At 43.3% G+C, this 24,383-nt stretch overlaps 1 protein-coding gene across 1 annotated transcript in view; it reads right to left on the bottom strand.

Annotated features, from left to right (window-relative positions):
• CCN4 (cellular communication network factor 4) overlaps positions 1 to 15,921 on the bottom strand; it is a 35,389-nt gene extending 19,468 nt beyond the window's left edge. The window contains exon 1 of the mRNA XM_008505314.2: positions 15,766 to 15,921. Coding sequence (XP_008503536.1) covers positions 15,766 to 15,813 — 48 coding nt within the window. The 5' untranslated portion in view covers positions 15,814 to 15,921. The remainder of the gene's footprint in view (positions 1 to 15,765) is intronic.
• Positions 15,922 to 24,383: the final 8,462 nt, after the last annotated feature.

The following is a 24,383-nucleotide window of genomic DNA, read 5'->3' as shown; positions in this document are numbered from 1 at the left end:
ATGTTGAGGGTCAATTCTTCCCATTAAAAGCAGAAAAAATTATCTTAGTGAATGCAGAAACTACACAGTTCTTACACAACCAAGAGGATATCTCATTATCTTTCCTCCAGAGAAGGAGTGAAAGAAAAGAGACCTCTCACAAGATGCATTCACTTTTGTTTGTCTAGAAACATAGCTGGAGAAAGGAGGAGAGTGGGAGGAAATCAATTTTGATGGGGACCTGGAATTGCCAGTGCAGTAAGATCTAGTTACAGCAAGAATACTAAAAAGAAGCCAATGTAAGCAGCTCTGCTTTTAACAACTCTTGCTTAAGTTCCTTTCTCATTTAGACCACATAACCTCATGGTTATTGCACATGGTTGTGTCTTGTTCCCTTCTCATAGTTACCAAAAAGGATAAATGACAGCCAGAACAGTGTGACTACAATATGAATGCCTTAAAAGAATATTAATGTTAATGAAAGTCAGATGATTTACAGGCTCAAATTAATTTAGAGCAAGTCAACAAATAAAAAACACTTACCATCAAATGCATATGTGCAATGGCTCCAAAGATATCACCGAGAAAATCACCAGCTCGTTATCTGATAGTGTAAAATGTTGCAGATCTGGTTAAGGAGCTACCATATTTGCAAGACACTCGATAGATCAGGGGGACCTTTTGCACTGGTGAGATTATGCATAAAAATCCCCACACTCCGGAGCTTCTCTGTGCAACGAGATGTGCTCATGGCTGCTGAATGCAAACCCTGGACACCTCTGCTGACAGTAGAGGCGGGGATCATAGAACCATAGAATCATAAAATCATTTGAGTTGGAAGGAACCTTAAAGATAATCTAGTTCCAAAACCCCTGCATGGGCAGAAACACCTTCCATTAGACCAGGTTGCTCAAGACCCCATCCAACCTGGCCTTGAACACTTCCAGGGAAGGGGCAGCCACAACTTCCTTGGGCAACCTGTTCCAGTGTCTCACCACCCTCAAATTAAAGAATTTCTTCCTAATGTCTAACCTAAATCTCCTCTCTTTCAGTTTTAAACCATCTGCCCTTGTCCTCTCACTACACACTCATGTAAAAAGCCTTACCCCAGCTTTCTTGTAGCCCCCTTCAGATATTAGAAGGTTGCTATAAGGTCACCTCATAATCTCCTTTTCTCCAGGCTGAACAACCACAACTTCTTTAGCCTGGCTTCACAGGGGAGGTGCTCCATCCCTCTGATCATTTTAGTGGCTCTCCTCTGGACAGGTTGCAGCAGCTCTGTGTCCTTCATACACTGGGAACTCCAGAACTGGACACAGTACTCCAGGTGGGGTCTCACAAGAGCAAAGTAGAGCAGGAGAATCCCCTCCCTCAACCTGCTGTCTGTGCTTCTTTTGATGCAGCCCAGGACACAGTTGGCTTTCTGGGCTGCAAGTGCACACTGATGGCTCGTGTTGAGCTTCTGGTCCACCACTACAACCAAGTCCTTCTCCTTAGGGCTGTCTGCAATCCTTTCTCCTCCCAGCCTCTATTCATGCATGGGATTGCCTTGACCCAGTTGCAGAACCTTGCACTTGTCCCTGTTAATCTTCATGCACTTTGCACAAGTCCACTTCTCCTGTTACCACAGGGGTGGTAAAACTTTTCTTGATACAAGAAACAAACCCTGAAGCTTGTGAGCTGCACAGGCCATGGAGGAAGAGGGAGATGGAACCCAGAGAATAAAAGCAAAGGAGATCCCAAGAGTTCCTCTATGATGAAATTAGTATGGATAGAGAGAAGTAGGAAAGCCAGGGGTGCTAAAAGAGCTATAGACCTGTGGCTATGCTGGTGATATGTTTGGAAAGAATGGATTTCTATCCACACACCCACAAAAAATAAAGCAATATTCAGCTTGTAGCACATGAATTATTCTGAATATGACTTTCAGAGGTGTCTGCAGGACTTCAAATGTAGAACACCACAGATGAGCACCTTCAACCCATCTACTTCAGAAAAAAGAAAAAATTTCTCCAAGGTTTTGTTTACAGAGGAGGAACAACAGTGTTATAGCCAGCACATTCCTCAGCCTGGGTATACTTGTAGCTCTACATCAGTAGTAGAGAGGTTTCCACAGCCAGATATAACCAGGTCCCCCAGCAACATTATCAGTTAAATAGCCATACAACACCAGAATGAAAATAGACATAGATGTGAGGAAGGTTTTGTGATGGTATGAAGAGCTGAAATAGCTTTGACATGTCATCTCATTCAATAAAAATTCTGTTTATGCAATTTTGGCACACCAGTTTTTCTACTGATGCCTCTGCCAGGGAATGTATAATTATATTATTAATTATAATGACATAAACTTAAAAGTTATAATTACTTTCTCCTCACAAACACACCACCAGAAAGTGGGGGTTGAAAATGAGAGAAATGTTTTCAGCAAAGGCAAAAGGAAATCCTGTTCTTCTTTAATAAAGTTTTAAACCATGACAGGATGTGAAATATGTGGGGATGTGCAAAAACAGAGACAAAAAAAAAAAAAAAAAATCACAGACAAGAGGGGATATTTGCTTTAAGGAGAGAAACTGGTGTTGCTGAAGAAACCCAGCTGCAGGATTTGAAGGGTTAAACCCCCTGTTTACTGAGCCATTGAGTAGGAACCACACAGCTGTATCAACAGAAAAGTGGAATCTGGAGTCAGAAGTGCATTTTTTAACTTGTCCTTTTCTTTCTCAAATGTACCAAGGAGATTAACAGTTGAGATTTAAGAAAAAAAAAAAAAAAAAAAAAAAAAAAAAAAAAAAAAAAAAAAGATCTCCACCATGCAAGTTCTGCATCAACAAAGCTCAGAGAGGGGAGAGGGCAGCTCCATCATGCTGGCAGCCTCACTGTACTTAACAGAGATAGTATCCATTTTCCAGGCCACCACGGAGAAACAAAGCCTATCTAAGGTTCAAGGAAGTCTCACATGATGGGAACTTACTGTCTTTAGGAACCCTACCAGGCCCTAAGGTCAAGCTGAGCCAGAAGCAGCCAGATCACTATGGACATCCCATAACTGACCATATCTCAACATACGCACCCACATTTCACCTTGTCCCCAGGTCCCCTTCCTCCTCTCTCCCCTACACTCCTAAGGTGCATAACCCTATAAAATTATGGTTTCAGTTTCCTATTTCTCCATTTCTTCATCCAAGCCCACAGACTCAGATGAGTGTGCAAGTCTCATTGGCTTCAGTTTAGATTCAGACACAAATTAGGGAAAGATTAAAGAGATATTAAAACACTGGTGTCAATCTGGTCTCAGGCTCTTGACCTTACACAGAGCTCACATCAACTTTCCAGGAAAGTAGTGGAATTAAGTATTTAATTGTAGTACACAATGACTTTTCTTCCCCACCATCCTTCTCTATTTTTGTTACAGAAACCGTCTGTCAATTTACTGTGAAAACCTGGGACAGCATTCCTTGTCTGAAACCCCTCTAGCACATTAGAATAATTTGTAAAGCAAAACCTAATAATTTGAAACCTCCTACAAAATTCACTGTGGTTGAAGGGAGTTTAGGGCTGATCTTTGAGGACCAGTGTCTGACATCCCATATTCACAGAATCCATAACTATTAACTCCCCAAACCAGAAGGAAACAGATCCTGGTCTGCTTTTTTTAGGGCTGCTCTCTTTATTCTTAGCATCTCCTCTTTGAAATCATTACTGGTTGAACCTGAAACTCCAACTCTACAGGTTTTTCCTTTCAATTTAAGGTGACCAAGACTTTGATACAACAGCTGATTCAAAATATATCACACAACAGCCTATTTTGCCATTAGTGGCTTTAAAAAAGTGGATGCCTGGGTTTCACATTTACTCTGCTGCATTTTTGTCTTAGTTTTCATATTTAAGAGTTAATAAGATCCATATTTGTTTACCTGTTTTTTTCAGGTGATTACCCAGCTCAGATGTTAATCGATCATTTCATACAGTAGATTATAATAGCACAACAATGCAAATCATCCATTTAGGTGGCAGTTTGGCAAAAAAAGGAGTAAAAACTGTAGGGAGTGTATATCACTTAATCTTTAATAGCATTGAAAGGAAATAAGATTTTGAAAATTTTTATGAGATTAAAAGATACAAAAAAGCATGTGGACTTTCCACAGACAGAGGCTGAAAATGCAGGGTAACAGGAAGGAGGCAGCAGGTACATTCATAACATTAAGATCATGTGGAATGACTGTCATTCAAATACCTGATAAATTTGTTTGACACTAATGAGAAGGGGATAAAAGAATGGTTTTTTTCCAAAAGAGTGATTCTGCAGCACAGAAATGGGGCTCATGAGGAAATTTCCATCTGCAGATGCTCTGCAACTTTTCCGCAACTCCAAATTTTAGAGAAGTTTCTTTTTTAATAGTTTGGTTGCTTGATAGTGGTATTCAAAGAAAACCTTGAATTCAGATAAAAAATATTCACTTTCATGTTCTCTCACAGTCATCACATTTCTGTAACTTCTCATGGACAATTTCTCTAAATCTTTCTGTGTTACTCTGGATTTCCATGGAGCACCACGTTTAAAATCCTACAGACTTGGCATGGGAAAGATCCTTCTTTTGGCTGTTATCTCATGGCTAGGAACAGAATTCTTTCCTTTTATGAAAATCAGCAGGGTTTGGCTCAGAATATTTGTCTTGCAAGACTTGGATAAGTTGTTTAAGGTCTCATGGCCACTGCATTGCAACACAGTTGCAGCAGGCATTCACCCATCTCCTGTGCTGGAGTCTGGAGAGGAGGATACCTGTGGGTATATGGATACCCAGGTGACCAGGTTGAACTCAGCCAACCCCACTCTGCAGCCCCAGAAAGCAGGATGTCCTTGGTGCATAACAACATGGGGTTCTCTCACTCATGTTCTGGCTGCCCATAGCAGTAGCTGAGCAAAGCATCAAGGATAAGGAGACAGTGGGATCACAGGGAAAGACACCCAGGGAGAGCTTGGAGAAAAGACCACCCATGTAAGTCTCCCAGGCAAGGCTTGAGAGATGGGCTGGTCCAAGCAACTTATCTAAGGGACATTTGCCTTATTAGCAAGAACCGTTCCAGGGCAGCAGTCAGCAGAGTGATGGCTACAGGCAACATCTTATCCCATATGCTATCTAAAAGAAGGAGGGTGTGGTGATGAGTTAACAGGGGGAACAGGATGTTCCTGATGAGCTGGCCCAGAAACAGCAACAGGAACAAAATCCAGCAATGGGAAGGAGGGGGCTCTGAAGAGCTCAGAGCCAGGTCTTAAGCCAGACTGTCCTTTGCACTACAAACATTATTCCAGACATGCATGAAGCTCAGATCCTGTTCTAATATGCAAAAGAAAATCCCAAAAAGCATCTGTACCTTCCCTGCTGCCCCTGACAAAAGCTGGCACATTGCAAATGGGGAAAGAAGCAAAAAGAGGCCAGTAGATTTGCTGGTCTTGACTTATACAAGACTTTGGGGACAAAACCACTGCTTTCAAATTAAATACAGTGGAAATTACAGGCCAGGAAACAAGAGCACCTCCTGGCACGAATTCATGAAGAAAAAATGAGTGAAGTTATTACTACAGGAAAATGATGTATTGTGCTGGAGAATGAATCTTCCTGCCCCTGCTGTCAGTGGAAAGAGAACTGAAATTCAGGGCTTTGGTAAAAAAGAGAAGGAACCTAAAATAACTGGTGCAAGGAGTAAATGAGAAGACTGACATGCACAGAGGTATCAGCTCTCCAGATGGGAATGCACAGATGGCACTTGCACAAGCAAGCAGAGCATGTCACGTTCTGCTTCTAGGAGAGATTGCTTATGATGGAAAGCAGCACCATTCATGAGGATGAAATTATTGAATAACCCTATTTCAACCCAGGCCCCAAGAGATGAAGGGACTGTCCCAAAGGCAGAGAAGATGCCTCTGGCAGAGACAAAAACATCAGTTAGATTCCTTGTTTCTGCACTGTAACCATACCATGATCCCTCCTCCTCACACAGCTAACAAACCAAGTTGCTGAGTTATTTGTGGATGCAAAAAAGAAATCACTGCACTCTGCTGTTAGTTAAGCAAAGTCTGTTCCTTAGTGGTCTAACTTTCAACCACCACATACACCTCATACCCGCATAAAGCCAAAACTTTTTCACCTCTCCAATACCTTCAAAGCCAACAAATTAGTGGTGATCAACAATCTGTGGATTGAGGTGTCTGTACAAAGTGATGAAATGGGTCCTTTACACATTCACCCCTGTTTGCATGCAGCTATGATACCTCCTTTATTAGGTCTAAAGCAACTAGGTGATTAAATTCTCATTTCAGAAACTTGCTGACACCAGGAATAGTATAAAATAAAATATACATTAAAAATAAAACAAAGATAAAACGTACCCCCATGCCCAGACCAAAGCATTGCTACAGTTCCACCACAACCTCCTGACATGGAGAATCCTGAACCCTGGCACAAAAGGGCTTTTGCAGGTTACAAGGAGAAAGATGCTTAGACATCATGCTTACACATCATGCTTAGACATGTGCAAACACTGCTACTTCCCCATCCTGAAAAACCCTGAGCTGGAAACTCAACAGTTAACACTGCTGCTTTCATACAGAGAGGAGGACACCAGCTATGTGCTCTGTCTCCAGGAAGATAAAGATGATTTTCTAATTATATGGAATCTGACATTTTTGCTTGTCTCTGAATAACTGGTGTTGGCTGCCTGGAGCTTTCAGCAAGCCAAGCAGGAGTGGAGCTGTGCTCAGAGCCTCCTCCCAGCCTGATTCCCAGACACGTGAGGGCAGTGTTGGTGCACAAATGACAAAGCTGTGGTGCTCCCTGCCCAGCACCCTGCTTCTTCTGAGCATCCTCCTGGGGCAAGGCTGCTCCGCAGACACCATTTGTGCCCCAAAAAAACACATTTGGGAAGTGTTTGGGGAGGGAGGTGATAAGCCAAAATATTTATACCCACAGAGCTCCCACTGGAGAGGCAGTTTTTCTAAGCAAGCTGTCTCTGTTTTTTACAGGGTGAACAATAAAACCAGGATCAACACCTTTATGGTCATACAGTGATATGGGAGTAGAACAAATGCAATTCTTTAATTACTCCTCTATAAAATGGTACAGTCATCAAGGATGCAGGGGTTCTAATGGGATCTCAAGTGTGCTGCTGTAATATCTATTTATTCCTCTAATCAAATGCTCCAGCTTCCCAGATGATACTCTAGAAAACATTTTCATATTGCTGGGAAGAGGTGTAAAGATAGAGTAAAAAATGTAGCACAAGCATCTCTTTGAGTGCAAACAGACTGTCTACATGTTACTTATGGAATAATTGACATAAAACAAAAATACAGTGGAGATGTGGGTATCTGCATAGATATATAGATATATACATAGATGCAAACTACACTGAATTAACTCTATAATCTTAAGAAGCAGAAGCATCTTATCTGAGACGGAAAACAGGCACGTAATGCACTGTTCCACTGCAAGCTCAGGAGCTCACCCACACCCTGGCATCTTTGGTGGGTGAGGAATTCACCAGCCTGCACCAGCACAGTTACACAACCCCTTTGGGGAACCCCAGTGCACTGAGGAAGCTTAGTCTGGGATTTGAAATAAAATACAGAACAATAAGTCAAGTGACCCCCAGAAATCCACTACCTCATCAGCATCAGCTTGCAGCTTCTCTGACCTGCATATATTTTTTAAATGTAATTATAAAAATGTGCATATAAAACAGTGAAAATAATAGCAAATGATCTCCATAAATATTTCCTTATATATTTAACTGTGGTAATTGCAACACCGAGGCTCCAGTGTGGCAGACAAACTCACAGACAGAAGGCAACTAAATTTGCCCTCATCCTCTTGTATCAGTGTGTACCAGCCCACACACAGAGACTCTGGGGGTATGACCTAGTCCTCCAAGACCAAGATCCAGCAGGAAATACTGCTGGCAGTGCTTACAAATAAATCACCTGCTGAATAGCCAAACTAGTTAATGGAACCTGGATATTTTCCCAATTAATTTTGCTTCCTTTTTTTTCCTCTTCATAAAAAAGTAACCAAAAATCTTTATAGTGTAATCCACTTGTAGATTCTCAGCACTAGCTGCAGCTTTTGTGGTTTGTTCCTTCCTTGCTAAACAGCTAAAATGACCCAGCTGTTACTCTAAACCCAGGGAATAAGTAGCCTGTGGGCAGCCAAGAACAAGTGCCAGCCATCAGGAGGAGTGCTTAATTTCCCCCATATGGCTTTTGGTGTCTTTGCGTTCTCATCAGCCCAGAAAGTTCCCTTTGTCCCAGCAGATATAAGCTGGTGATCATAAATGTGAGCTATAGCCTGCTTGCCCATCAGACACATATAGGAATATTTTGGTGGATTTCCAACCCCCCCCCCAAAAAAAAAGGAGGATACACAACTCCAAAAAACAAGGATGAAGAGGGATTTCTTACCCCATCAATAGGAGAATGCAAAGGACCCCATTCAGCAGACATGACAGTGGCAGTGACACAAGTATTTAGAGCCCAGTCAGAAGGTGTTTTAAGACAATAATGGCATTTTGGAGGAAGTTTTGGAGTCTCTACAGAGCCCTGGTAAACGAGCTGCCTGCCCAGTGGCTCCTTCATGGAGTAAAACAAGTTCACCAGAGTCCCTACTTCAGGTGATCAATGTTGTCCCCAAGAGGTACCAAATTGTGTTTCAGTGAAGCCATGATCCCTTCTTTTTTTTTTGTATGATGACCCTGGCACAGACCAAACATTTGTATAGGGGGAGAAATCTTCAGCAAGAGAAAGAAACAACCCCCCACTCATCTTGTTCACTCTTGTTATTCAAAAGGCTTCAATAAGAAAACACCAAAAATGGCAGCAAGACGGCGGTCTGGAAAGCTGGTAGCCCCTGGAAAGGAATCAAAACTTTTAAACCACACAGAAATTGAAGTTTGAGTTGCATTTGTAAATGTTTGGAAAGGAGAAAGTGCACATGTAGCTAAAAAAAGTGGCTACTTTCTACAAAAATTAAAACAAACAAAACAAACAAGTAAACCAACCTCCCAACCCTGCCTCACCCAGAGTAATTTTGGTTGAAATTTTTAAGACCATGTAGGTTACATTGTTCCTGGTGGCACACAGCAAGTTTTGCATGAGGTATTGTACAGAACTACAAAGTTGCTCACTATTACTGACTTTACTCTGTTCTTTCCATTCTATACAGATACTACTTAGAACAGTTCCATTTTTCTAAATCTAATGTAGCCATTACCTCAGTCAAAGCCAGACAGGTGCATCCTAGAGATGTAACAATAAAACCAATGCTTTATATCCACCTGGAAGCCTTTCACTGGAAACAATTTCAATATGCTACGAAGGGAAAGGACAGCTTCACCTTGAGTTGAAGGAGTTCATTTCAGCTCTGAAAAAGGTATAAAATCAGCTAAGTCATTACAGAAATTGTGGGTTCTGTTAATCTGAGCATCAGTGAAATTCTGGACCCAGTGCCCTTCCTATGCTGCTTTATCACCAAGCATAAGACATTTCTTATAAACCCTTCTGAATCTGCAAGGCAAACTCCTAGGAAAAGGACCTTTTGCAAGGCTGAAACTGCTCCATGACAGCAAACTGGACTCATGTCCAGCAACATCAGGATCCAGGTGACTCAACCTTCCATGGATGATGCATGAGCCCACAATTATTTCTGCAAATACCTCTAAGGTTTCTGTTTGGGCTCATTGCACACCATCCTGGAGTCCATGCAACTTGGCCTTCTGACTTGCTCATCTCTCATTTGCTTTCTAGGTTAAGTAGAATGACAGACCCAGACTAATAAACCAGAAGAACAACGTGGGAGCTATTGAGAAAAAGAACACAGAGATGACCACACAGTCCTGGAATGCATTACCAACCCAAGTATTAGAAATTCAGTATTTAAATTGTTCAGCAAAGCTTAGCTTAAGTGTTATCTTCTTCCACAGCTGTTTCAGCCTAAAAGGCTCTCCTTATCTTTCCCATCTACAAGAAGAATTATTTGTATGTAGAGCAGAGGTAATAGTGCCTTTTCTCCCTTTTATTTTCCTGCACCAAGGCCAGATGCAAGGATGACAATTTAAAGCCCACCAGCAGTCCATTAGAAGGCACAGGAGATTATGAGGACTACAGAAGCTTCACTTAGGATGCCAGAATAAGCAGCAGCCAACAGGAAAACACCTTTGGTTTCAGCTCTGGACCACCAGAGAGAAGGAGAAGCAGTGATCCTCACCTACAGCTAGGAAACCCAGAGCAGCAACAGAGAGCATCTGTACAGAGCTGCTAAAGTAGCAGTCAGAGTCCCTTGAGCCAGGAACAAATCTGTAAAACCAAACCCCTGTGATTCCCAGCCAAATTGCAGTAATGAGAGGCTGAAGGTAACTCAGGATACAGTTACCTGGGTCCTGGGTGGGACAAAATCTAGAAAAGGGAGTGATGGGCAAATAAGGTGTTATAAGCCCAGTCCAAGAACCTGGGTCTGAATTCTTGGGAATTCTTGGTGGACATCAGGACACAGAAAGAAAACCAAAGCGTAGACTTTGTTTGGGCCAATCACTGCCAAGCTGACAGATGTCAATCCAAGTTTCTGTTTAATAGAAATTTTTGCTTTTAACATAAGCACACTAAGAATAAGAATGGTTTAATAATATTATAAGAAAGCAAATGAAGAACTAGGCAAAACATCTTAATCCAGGGTGCCTACCTGCACCTCCTGGTGACAGCATTAAATCTGAAAGAGAGAGGGAATCTTACCCTGCTTTCTGGTCCACAACATTGGACACTGTCAGACTTGATACTCAAATGTATCTTCAGCTGAAGCTGTGGACATTCAGCTTTTGCCAGGCCACAGCTGCCAATGTTCACATACATGATACTATTTCTTTTTTTATTATTATTATTTATTTTTAAACAGCTTCATTTCCACTTATGCATGACAGCCAGGGCTGTCCAGACAGGAATGTTCAAGATCCCTCTGAGACACTGAGGCCATCCAAAAAGAGTAGTTCTCAGTAAGCTGAGCACTGGAAAGATCCTAAAGCAACTCAACATCCTGACGTGGGAGCCCAGAGCTTCTGAAGAAATAAATCAAATGTCTCTTGTGGGTGTGGAGGAATTATGAAAGTTTTGACCAGTGCCTTTTCCTAGCACCTGGGAAAGGCAGGAGAAGCTACACATGTACAACTCTTTCAAAGGACAACCACACAGCAGAAGAATTTAAATCTTATACTTTTGCTAAACCCCACAGTTATGATTTTTAAATAATGCCTTCCCTTGGAGAAGCCCCACTAGCAGAGCACTCACCCTGCAGTGTGGAATGGGGACAGGACCTGCCCAAGGGGACACAGACAGGCAGTGAGGGGACAGTGGCACAAATCCAAGGGGGGGGTGAAGAAGCAAATTCCTGTCCCCAGCTCTATCTTGGTTAATGCTGGCAAAGAGACTGTTGCACACTGGCAGCTGATGGCTATCAAAGCAAATTCAGACACTGATAGGAAGAAATTCATAAAAGCTTGCTACTCTCAGAAAAAAACCAAAGCAAAACAAACCTCTATGTGTGTGTCTGTGTATTTGGGAGGGGTCTTTGCTTCATCAGAAACAGACTGGGGTCCGAACCTCCAAATCATCTGGAGCACTTCCAGTACTACCTTCAGGATGTTGCCTTGGCAAAAATTTCATTTGAAGTGGATTTGTGAGGGGTCAATGGCAAATAAAAAAACAGATTTGGGAAATTCCAACATCTGATGCAGCCAGACCCATGGGGATTATGTCTCCCAGCTTTCTAGCTTCAAGGTACTGATTTGCACAGCTGAATCTTCAGCTGCTATAGCCAGAATAATTTTAATTGATATCTGCAGTTTATGAAAGTGTAGGATAGGAGACCCTCTAAAGAGAAGTGTATTGGTCCTGACTCTTGAAACCAGATTCTGTAAACCAACAGGGAATTACCTTCCCTGTTGGGAAGGTTAGAGGGACAAGTCATATCAGTTTTGAACCTATGCTGTCTAAGATTATCTGTGCACCATTATCCATGCTGCAGCCTGCAACCTTCAATTATGAAGCACTCAACAGACAAACCTCAGCTCACATCTCCTGGGGAGCCATGAGATTTCTGCAGGCAAGAATAAAGGTGTCTGGGACCTTTAGCATTAGAATATATATATATATACTGCTAGCAAAACAAATAAATAAATACATCAACCCATAGTCTGCTCTTCTTTTTTTTTCCCCAAGTTTGGTCAGAATGTGGTTTTGCCTGGAAGAACCCAAATATATGTAGCACTTTTTTCCTGCCACCAAAATCAAACCTTTTACAAATGGAATTACTTGCCTTACATATGTGCCAATTAATCTTATAAAAAGGAGAAAGAAAAACTGCACATTACAGTTCTCTAACCACTTTCCACACAGCCTGTGGCAGCCTGAACCTGGGTCATAGCCAATAACTATGTAGTGGCATAAACACTCACAAAGGAGCTGGTGCCTATATAAAACTGTCTGCAAACATCTGCCCACTTCTTCCCTCTCATTAAAACCAAAAGCTTGAGGTTTGTGTGCTGTGACTGCCATCACATTGAATAAAAATGTCAATACCTGCCTAATAGTTGAAGCTATTTTCTCTTTGACCCATTGCTTAACAGCACCATTAAAAAAAATGTCTGCAGGTTTACATTAACCTCTTAGCCATACATCACCCATTCCTCCACTTCAAATGTTTTAGAAAACTCCAAAGCTTTTTTTCTTTCTACAGAATCTCTTTTACTACTCTTCTACATTTCTTCTGTAACCATCCCTTTGGTATGAGACATTAAGTCCTATTTGAACAAGAAGTCTCATACCTGTGGAGTCATCAGAAGCAGAGGCTAAAGGTCTTGATTCCACAATGAGCAGTTTAACGCATCCACCCTTAAAGTCCTTGCTGCAGGAATGACTCAGGCACTGAGAAACCTCAGGTTGGATGGCTGGCCTTGGGCTCCCATAGTCTCTACCTTTATATCCTTGTAAACAAACAAACAAACAAACAAACAAACCCAAAAAAGCAAACAAAAGAAAACCCAAAACCAACCAAACAAAAAAGCCTTTAAGAAATATTTGGAAACTTATGCCTGAAATTCCAACTATGCTCAGCTCTTTTTCTCTTCCCAAACCTATCACCTGTTGTGCCCTAAAAGAAAAACTTGTTGAGAAAATTCTTAAAGCTCAATAATAACTTTATAGTTTATTACAGCACTGGGGTTTGGGGGATGCTCCCACAGAACTTGAAAGCTGCTTTCTGAAATGTCCTTTGAGACCTCCCTGACCTTCCTATGTTAACTCCTCTGCCTTTCTCCCTGGAACAAGTATATTCCAGTTATGCAGCAGAAAGTCAGCCCTCTTCTTTCCCAGTGGAGCACTTTTTCCTGTCCCTATTTCTTTATTTCTGTGAAGAGTGATGAATTTCCAGGAGGACCACTGGGTTTTGCCTGTGCACAGTGACCTGACTCATGCTACCACTCCCTGGATGCCTCTGCAGTGTTGCAAAGAGCTTTATTACTGTTATCATGGTGCATCAAAAATGCAACACAGGAGCCAGTGAGGTCGGGCAGTGTTGCAAAGAGCTTTATCAGCACTCTTCTGTTAGAAGACCTGTGTGACTTTGCTGAGATATCTCTCACAAACAGGGTGGCGATGCTAAATATTCACAATATTCCACACCAGCTGCAATATCACTTGCTCCTTCATACTCCATTTAAGCAAGCCAAACTAAGCCTGCTCTTCTCCCAAAAATCCTTTAAGTATTACATTGACTAATGCTGCCTCCCAGTTGCTTTCTCCAGCCTCTCTCATCCCTCCATGCTATACAATCTGCTCATTCCCATTCCCCCACTCCCTTAGGTATGCCAGATAGATATCTACCCTTTGTCAGCCTACCAGTCTCCCATCTCAACCCAGTTCAGGTATGGAGAACACCCACAGAGAGCCAAGTCATTATTGGAGAGAAACCATCCTAATCAATGGTTTGTAAGCATAAACCTTATAAAGTCCAATTCCAAAGGTGTGTCCAGGAGGTGACAGTGCCCCTGGGATGCTTCAGAGAGACACAGAGACCTGCTCCCTTTCACAGAGAGCTTAAACTGAAACAGCCAAGACCCGGGACTCTCTGTAGGCTGTTCTGTATACTCTTCTAAACACTTTAGATATTCTTTAGACCAAAAATGCTCCCAGCAATATTTTGATTGCACTTACTCACCACACAGCAGGCACATGTGTGTCCATGCACTCACACATATTTTCATGCTACAGAAGCTTTTTTCACAAAAACTTTGAAATCAAGGCAACACAGGACAACTGCTGCAAAATTTCCAAGGCTCACACAGCTCTGCTGGGGGGAGGGAGGGGGGGGCAGAAGGAGGAGGCTCACCCTCCCTCTGTGTGACTTTTTAGTTGCTCAACAAAAACTTCCTCAACTGAGGTAAGAATCAACCTCATCTCAGGGGCCCCAAGAGGTGTATTTTGGTTGGTTGGTTTTAGCTTTGCGTTATATTTTGTTTCTAGAAGAGGCTCCACTATCAGTCCATTTCCACATTCACACAGGACTTATCGCTCCTCCATCTGCACAGGTGTGCCTGGTGCACCCTACAATTCCTGCTGCTTTCTTGCTGTAAAGCCCGGCTTTATCTGCTACACACAAACCAGCTTCTGCTGCCAATAGCCCTACAAAGCAAAACTCCCCCCCTGAGCCCAGCAGCCGATGTGCCCCCCCCAGCTCCCAGCAGCAGCGATGCTCTGGCTCAGCTCTCTCGTGTCTGGCTCAGGGAATACCCCAGCCTCAAGCCGGGCCGGCCCCCCGTATCCACCCTCTGCAGATCTCTTGGGATCCCCAGGGATCCCTGATCTCGGAATCCACCTTTTCCACCAGGGATGAGGACACCAGGGGGTGAGGGACATCGCAGGTCCCGGCGCTGCCTCTCGGTCGCTCTTTCCCTGGGGACAGACACCTCCCCGCCTCCCTGCCGGGACGGTCACCCTCCGAAACACGACAGCTCTCAACAACCATCTCTTTCCCCCGGGAATTAAGCACCCACTGGGAAAGGAAATGCAAAACGCAAACGGAGTGCTTTCCCGCACAGGTTTTTCCAAAAGGGAAGGGAAGGAAGGAACGCGGCTGCTGCCTGCGTGGACCGGGCAGCTACGGAGATCAGGATGGGAGGAAACAAACCCCTCCTCCTCTGCCGGCACCGCGGCACCGGCCTCATACCGGCACCTGCACCAGCCCCGCACCGGTACCGACCCCGGGACTGCTGCGTGCCGGTCCCGCCGGGCACCGCCACCCATCGGCGATCTGCTCTGTCCCCTCCAACCCACTCCCCGCACAACATCACGCTGTCTGCTTCGGGCAGGAATGGGGGATCTCTCCTTTTGCTCCACAATACAAATAGGAGCAATAGAAGTGGGGAAGAAAAAGAAAGGCGGGGGGGGGAAAAAAAAAAAAAAGCAGAAAGGCAGCCCACTAACTACAATGCAGTTTTCTGTGCAGATCCACGTGGATGCTGAGCAGAGATGGGCTCATCTCAGAGATACTTCTACACCCTTACCTTTCTCCTTTCTCTCCTCTCCATTCCCCCCCAAGCTCACCTTTCCCTTCTCACTCTCACATCTCCCAGTTCCCAATGCCCACCAGTGCCCACCTTCCCATATGCACCAGACTCAGTTCTCCCAGCCCACAGTTCATTAAACCTGTGTGTTTGCAGAAGACAAGTCAGTCCTGCCGTTTCCAAACTCACCTGTAAAATGCTGCTTGTTGCTAGAATCCAGGGCAAAAGCCACCACATCCCTGGAAGCCGGGATTAAATACATTGATTGAACCCAGACTTAGAGCCGTTTTGAACAAAAACACCACTTTGGGGAATGCAGAGCAACCATGAACTGGCAACCTAGCCTAGGACTCTGCCTTTTTCTCGTGGCTCTTTGGGGGTTTTATTAAAGACAGATCTGACGTCAGGGTGAAGGACAAGCCCCACATTTTTCCTCTGGAGAAACTTTTCCTGCCTTCACTTCTTCATTTTTGTGTGTGGTGTTGTCCCACCTCCTGCATTTCAGAGCATCGCCGTTAGCCAAAGGGCTCTTAAAGGGAAAGCTGCAGCTCCCTGATCCATCCTGCTGTGGTTTGAGCCTGCACTGTAATGTTCAGAGCTTACCCCTATTCCTGCTCAAGGCATTCAGCCTTGTGACTTAGCTAGTACAGCATGCAATGTTTGATCTTGCTTCACTGATTGTGATTAATGACCCAAGATGTATACAAATATTTACATATGTTAGATTTACCTAATCTAATAAGAAGAGTGGCTTCATTTGGACATTTGTTCTGTGAGTGCATTCGCAGGAATCAGGCTGCTGGCTCCCTTGGGACCTTGCTCCTTACAGAGCAACCCACATGGGAAACAAAAGGCAGGACACACTGACCTCCTGTCCCCCCTGCCATGCTACACATCCCTTCCTTGACTTTGGTGGAGTGCATGCAGCAGCTCCCAGGCCCTGTGTCAGCAATGGGCATAAAAAATACTGCCCAGGTAGATGGGAGTGCAAAACCCACCCTGAGCAGAGCTAAACTCTCTGATCACCTGTATCCTTGATAATATATACCTTGAGTTTATCTGGGTCATCTCTGATTTCTTTTTCTCCCTTTACTTAGGCACAAGCATGTTATTTTTCCTCATGCCTTTAAAACTGAACTTCAAAGATTTAAAAGTTTCTTTCGTCCTTAAATTGAAACAGAATAGTATTAGTCAAATGACTGTTTGCAGAGGGAAGAATAAGCAAATTAAACAGCTGTAGACATCTTAAATCCAAGAAAGAGTCAGTTTATGGGCCAAAAGTAGTGTTAAAGTATAACAAGTATATAAATAGGCAAACATATAAGCATATAAGTAGGTAAACATGGAAGCAGGCAAACCTTCCTGCTTGGGGTGTCTGACTGGGCAGTAATGGGTGGATGAAAACTTCAATGGCCAAACTAGAACTGAGATGGTGCCTTAACCTCTGCTCAGGCTTGGCTACTCAGGTGTGTCAGGTCAGGTTGGCAGAAAGCACACTCAGACCCCCCAGCAGCCATCCCAGACCTCCAGCTGGGGTTTGCCCCCCACATCTGGCACAGCTGGATGCTGACAGCAGGTGGGCAGGGGAGAGCAAGGAAGCTGTATCCAGCAGCACATTCGCTGACCAACTTCCATCCCTTAGTGCTGTGTGATGTGACATGGACAATTTAATGGTTTTACACCAGCTGGATCAGGAATCTCTAAAAGGATCAGAGTTTTTACATCACAGTCTGGACACCTGGCTGCCCTGGGAAACAATTCAGCCAGAGCTTGGCCATAAACCAGAGGAAGTGCCACTTTCTGCCTTCCTCCTCCAACACCTTCATCCCTACCATGGCCCCTTCCCAGCACACACCATGCTGAAGACTTGGCTGGGGATTGTGTTGTTTGTCAGGTCTCTCCAAGACTATTTCTGCTCTCCTTCCTCTATGTCCTTCCCTCTCTTTCCTCCCTTCCTCCTCCATTCATTCACTCCACCTCTCTATTTCAGTATTTCTCTCTCACCCTACTGTCACCAGCACATATCTTACCCCATACACCAGCAATATTCAGTCACAGAGAATCTTTTCCTCTGCTGAGGAACCCAGAAAGGAGCCTGGTATCACCTCCTATCATCATGTCACCTGGGTGTTGTTCATCTGCAGGTGGCTACCACTCAGTGTCTGCCTTTGGGTTCCAAATCACTGAATACTTTGTGAAGGAAGGGATCTTTTGAGGGTCCAATTCCTCTGACCTGAGTGAGTCTTTAAAAAAAAAAGATATGAGGCTAGATGGATCTGCCTGAAGTAATAGGCTCAGCTGTAAAGTGGGTGAATAATACCTTGTACAAGTTGTGCTTGCTGGCCTGGAGCTGAAAGGGAGATGCTAGCAGGCCTAGAAAAAAGTAGCTTTGCAAATGGAAGAACTCCTGGGTTATCAGACTCCAAAATCAAGAGAAAGAACACTTCATAAATTACACCAGAAATGGCACTTTGTTGGTTTGAGTTTTTTTCCAGAAATATTTGGTTATCTTTTTACTATTTCCCCTGCATATTTCAGTCCCCTCAGTGAATTCCTTAGCTAATGCTGTGGTCAAGTGTGTCAGCAAGGATGGAAGCTTTGATATTTGGACATCTGGATGCTTGTAGCCCTGCAGATCATCTCATGTTGGTCATGGGAGTTTGTCATGTGGTGACCATAAACCAGACACTGTCTTAGCTTGGATGAGGCAGGGACCATGAATTTTCAGGGCAGGGGTTCATCTCCTGCCATCCATCTGCCTCAGCAGCCTTTCTCATATGACAGACACATCAGTGCACTTACAGGTGTGATTTGGTATAAGGTTATTTCACTAAGTCTCAAGTGACAGGGACATTTAGACTCTTCTTTAACACAGTGATGGCAGCAGCCCATGTCTTGGCTTCTACTTCTGTGGGGTTTTATTTTTCTCTCAGGATGGCAATGCTAAAAGAGATCATTGCAACCCTGTATCAATCTGGGTTCATCCTGAGAAGTCTTTTACTGACGTTAAGAGAGGCTCTAAAGACACTTGTCTGTATAGTTCAAAGCCTTAAATTCAATTTAAGATCTTCAAATGATGGAAAATCCACTTCATGCTTTGGTGAGTTCAGTTACATTCACTATTAACAGTTTGTGCCTTATTTCAGGCTGAGTTTTCTAGTTCCATTTTTCTGCCAATGTCTGCTTGGCTGATGAGAATTCAGTACCTTCCTCCAACACAGACATATGCAAGGGTTTAGTAAATCATCACTGACTCTTCTTGTCAATAAAAGAAGGAAGCCACATTGTTTTTAAGTCACGGTGTCTAATTGGTTTTCTGGACCTTGAAGCAATTTTACATTTTAGCAACTTTTGTTTCCTTACCTTTCATCTTCTATGAACATTATGTCTGCAAATGCAACTACCCCTCACCCTGCAGTCATGCCATCCACAGTGAACTGGGAACACGTAGCATGTTCCAGTGCAAATAGCTCTGGTTCTGTTAACCTAACTCTTTAATATCACTCCTTCCTCAATAGACTCCTCAGGCTTCTTGGACACATAAAAAGTTTCTCAATATTGCTTCATTTTACAGTCAATTTAGACTAAATAAACTGGGAAATTGATTGATTTATTTTATGCTGTTTGATATGCCTGACACTTTTACTGAGGGCTGTAGCTGGCCAAAGAACACAGGGACCACTGAGAGTGCTCAGGGAGGATGGATGCTGCTCGTTCTTGTAAATGTGTGGCAGAAATAGCTCCTTGCCTGTAGCAGATTTACCCTGTAATAAGTGTGATCAGAGTCTACCTACAAGTTTAAAGGGAAAAAAAAGCACCTTTCTCAGCTCATAAAAGATAAAGACTGAATCATGAATCTGGCTTTTAAACAAGCCAAACAAGTAGCTGTGTAAATTTTCTATCAGAGTGCCCTTGTTTCTGCCTTCATCCATGCCAACAAGATGGAGAAACACCCCTTCCATTCAGGATTTGCCTGCTGAACTGTGGAGGTCCCACTGGGGCTGCAGTCATCAGGAAGGATGAGAACTTCACCTGCTTCTAAAGGCACATACTGGAATGGAAAGGGAGGTTGGGAAGTTAAACTGCACCATTTATTACTGTTGTTCCTGCTACTTAGGTGACAGGAAGGACAGTTACATCAGCTTTGCCCTTTTGAAATATCTAAGAGGCTCTAGAAACAAGAGTAAGAAAACATTTGGGTTAGATGACTCTTGATAACATCAAGCATCTGAGTGCCCAGCCAACCCCACTTCAACATAGGTGAATATCTGATTTCCACAGTTTCTGGCCTATGCAGGTGAGCATAAAATAATGAAGGCTATAAAACATCACTATCTCCCATCTTGGATAGGCTTCTTTCTTGGATGGAAGGTAGATTTACTCTTCTAGCTCCTGTGTTGATTTTAAAATGTTAAAGAAAAGAAGCAAGAAACCTTATGATTTGTTTAGAGAAGTTATGAACAGACTCCCAAGAGGGCAAACCTGGTTTAAACACGAAATATTCAAAGACCAATTTTCCTTCTATGGCTTGAATATCTAAATTCTGCATTCTAATACTGGTAACTTCTTATTCAACGTTTCCTTTGGTATTAGGTTAGCAAACATTTTTCTTTCAGTCTCTGTTTTCTGGGGAAATGGAGCTTACGCAATTGCTTTGTATATGTTCATGTCTGTTTGTCTGTCTGTGTCCCTTCACAAAAATGTTTTGAGCATCTTGGCCAAGAACAAGCCAAACTTGACAGGAAAAGAGATAACTTACCAACAGTCACATTCCTGAGCATTTTTTTCAAAGGAAACAATAAGGAAGAAGAGAAAAGCCATGGGCACGTCACAATGTTGGGAAAGCAGAGTATTTACTCTCATGCTATTAGAGGCCAGAGAAGCCCCACAGCTGAGACCTCTCAGAAGACTGGCTGCAGGAAAATAACTTCAGCTGGAGTTTGCAGTCAGCCACAAGGCACAAATTGGTGGGGAGAGTGGCTTTTTTGATGTAGTGCTCACAGAAACACTATAACTTGAAGCATGTACAGTCCACATGTTCTCAAGCTCTCATCTTATTTTTTTTCTTACAAACAGCACTTTAGGTTTCCTCTCCTCTCAGTCCATACCAGTATTTTTTTCCTGAATGTAGTCTCAGTTATAAAAACAAAAACGATGAAGACAAAAGTGTCCACTTTCACATTACCATCTGAGGAAGTAAAATACTCCTGTCCATCAGGAATCATCCCTGGACTCTTTCAAAGTGCAAGGATACATCCATCTTCCAGTGGATATGGAGTGACTGCCACAAGAGGTTGAGTAAACTGAGGGTTTGATAGGTGCTAGCGTAGTGACCTCAGCAGAAGGCGGTCTCAGCTATGGAGAACATTAAGGATATATGTTTGTATGACCATTAATAATGGAATCTGAAGCATTTAAAAAATATTATTATGAAGATAATCTACTTTTCCATGCCCTGGAGGGTGTTCAGCACAATGCCTGCAAGAATTTATCAGTTTTACAAAACCAGGAGCATTATGATTTTGTTACCTGATTTTTTTTTTTTAATCCTGTTGTTTGCCAACCCAAAAGACACAATCCCAAGGCAAAAAAAAGGGAGTGGGTCATCAGAGGTGGTGTATCACACCCAGGTTTCTAGAGCAGGTCACTGCCCCAAGCTCTGATGTTTGACATCCATGTCCACCTTTGCTCCAACGCTGCCTATCATGATAAAACTTTCTACAAGTCTCCTGGACTTGAGGGGACCACATAAAATACTAACTGTTCCTTTCTGGGCTTATTTTGCCTTCTTCTTCCTCCTGATAGTGTTTTGGAGCAGACAGGATGGTATAGTCTTGTATTCCACCTGAGGGATGGGAGAAGGATAGACTGGATCAAGGGCCTGAGCGCACACACTCAGGGGAAAGGCTGGTGGAAGAACAGCAGCTGATTGAATACTTCTTGATCATGAATTAATCTTGAATACTTCTTCATCAAGTAATTAAATTGTTCAATGGGTTCTGGCAGTACTTCTCCCCTTTTACATGGCTTTGGTCCATCTCCCTTTAATTACACCGAAGACTGATGAGTCCCTGAGCAACTGCTGGGCTGCACATGTTCACCCAGAACAGGATTTCCAAAGGGAATTCGGACAAGTAGAACATGTTCTAGGACATTGTGTGATATAGGCAGAACACAAAGGAGGGAAGGAAGAGGACAAGATCATTGTGTGGTATCCAGAGCACCGTGCTGCCCTAGTTATTTCTGGGTCATCAGAAAAATACACAGATGGTAAATCCTATATCCTCTACAATTAGCAAAACTGTGGCCAGCACCTTTGCCTTAAAAAAACTGGAAAGCTAAAAACACAGCTTATACATCCATCAGCCCTTAAAAACATCCAGTTTTGCTGAGATGGCTGCACCTCTTATTTGTAAGTTGAAACTCCGTGTGACATAAATAGCACCATTAGATGCCAAAAAAGACAATTCTTTGCAATGTTCCATAAAGTAACTTTCTGCCATAGTGTTATCACGTTACCCATTTCCTTACTGGGCAAGGGAGAAGTTTGCTGACTTAAAAGTCCCTAAGGAACCAGCTTGCCTTGGGACATCATGGGACAAAGACTTTGGAGACTGATTCCACTCAGTAAAAGGGCCTTTCTCATTCTCTTCCCACTCCAGCATCTTTTTTGATTTTGCTGTTCCTTTCCACTGGATCACAAGGTGTAGTCTTTATGTTTGCAGAGTCAAGGACAGTTGCTTAGGGCCTATCATAACACAGTTTCAATTCCTGAATAGCACATTCATGCTGCAATACAGTGGGAACAGTTTAGCTGCACTATGGGATCTCCCACGGATCCCATAGGGTCTTTCAGCTCCATGCGAGTTTTTCATTACTCCCACTCACTCTGACTGCCCAAATTCTGTTTGGTCCATCACAAAATGATCCCCATATATCAGATTGTCCTTTGGGGCATCCCACAGAAACACCTTTCAGAATAAATGCAAGCGTTCAGTTTTAAAGAAGGAAACTGAGCAAAACTGAGCAAAACTGGCTACTTCTGCCCACGAAGTTCTGGCTTCCTTTGGCAAGCTCTTTCTGCTTTCTTTTCCAGTGTTTGTCTGTTTGCTTTTTCAAATGCATTTCTCTGGCACATCTCTGGTTCCTGGTGGCAGCCCTTGAGGGACTAGTTTGCTGCAGTCCCAGAACCTCACAGAGCAGGATTCATCATGGAGCCAGGAAAATAAATACACAGCTTGCCCCATGACTGAGAAACAAAAATGCCCTTGGGAAAGTAGATATTTTCCTTTATTTTCAGTTACTTCAAGCTGGTTTAGGACATAATGATGAGGAGTTTCCCAGGGAAGCCATCTTCTCTACACAGTGAGGACTGTTCTTCTCACCTTGTGTCACCTCCCAGAGGCACCCTAGGAAGAAAAATCTCTGAACCATTTGAGACCTCAGAGTGGTTGGTGAGACTACAAGTTGGGTGAACAGCTTAGGACATCTTTAATGTGTTCACCATGTGCTGTGTCAGGGTCCTTGGAATGTACCTGGGGAAATTGTCCATTCATGTGATGTAAAGGGCCTGAATACTTCAGTATTAGTGATGGATCACAGCTCCTGGCAAGGGATCTCCTTGAGTGGGAGCCACCAAGGCCTCTCTCCTGCCTCAGGACATCAGGCTTATGATATTTCAGGGCAGAGAAGGGCCTGAGCTGAGAGAAAGGTCAGTGTCCTGAGCCACTGGTGAGCAGACTCAGGAACTGAAGAAGGAAAACGGGATGGAGAGGGAGGCAAAGGAAAAGGATCCTATCAAATTTCCCTTGTCCCTAGGTAAAAACTGGACTAATAAAATTCTTCCTGACAAATCTTTGTCTAAACTTGTCTTCAGGGACTGATTCTCCCTACCCAGCCTGCAGCAACCTATTCCAGAATTTCACTGTCCTCCAATCTAGAGAGTTAAACCTAACACCTACCTAAAATCTTCCTGGCAGCAGTGTTAGGCCACTGTTCCTTGGGCACACTGTAGAGATCATCTCTTTCCTCTTCTTTGCAGCATTTAACTGCTTTGAAGATAATAAGCATATCTCCACTGCAGCCTTGTCTCCTTCCCCAGTTCTTCCACTCTTTGCTCAGACATAATTTCATGCTCTCCTTGTAATCTTTGAGGTGACAAAAACCAGGACTAGCACTGGGACTAGACAGAGACCTCCTGCTTATACCTCCTAGATTTCACTTCCCACTTAGTTCTTTTTGACCCTTGCCCCCAGATTACCTCTCCAAGAAGCCATCTATTCCCACTATGAAGGTTGCTCCTGCTGCAATGAGTGAGTGCCAAGGTCACCTGAGAGGCCACAACCCTGATGTTAACACCTGGGAAACCAAGTCTGGTCACCACTGCAGGAGGGACAGGGAGGATGTTTGAAGCATCAGTTATATCTGCTGGGATAAAATGGTTGACAATAGCAAAAAAATCTCAACAGCAGCAGTAACCACTCTCAAATATGGCCTGGTAGAACCAGAAACCTACAGGGCTTTATTTCCACCCCTCTCCGTTATTTCTCCTGTGTTAGTTTTCCTATGGCAAATGAATGTTAATCCTGTTCCTTCATCCCTGAAACAAAACCCAAAGTGTTGTTGATGCAGCTGGGGAACCTGAGCCAACCCAGCTGTGCCTACTGCTATCCTGAATTTCTATATTAACTATTTCAGAGGATCTATGCAGGATATTTTCTTTTTCAACGTTAATTTCTGTCATCAGCAGATGTAGCTCCTATCTGCTCTTGCCTAGGAAGATTCTGAAAGATCCTCGGCTACATCTC

The sequence above is a fragment of the Calypte anna genome, chromosome 2, assembly GCF_003957555.1.
Source record: "Calypte anna isolate BGI_N300 chromosome 2, bCalAnn1_v1.p, whole genome shotgun sequence".
NCBI lineage: Eukaryota > Metazoa > Chordata > Aves > Apodiformes > Trochilidae > Calypte > Calypte anna.
Note: the sequence above shows the minus strand (reverse complement) of the source record. Positions and strands in the feature narration are given on the sequence as shown.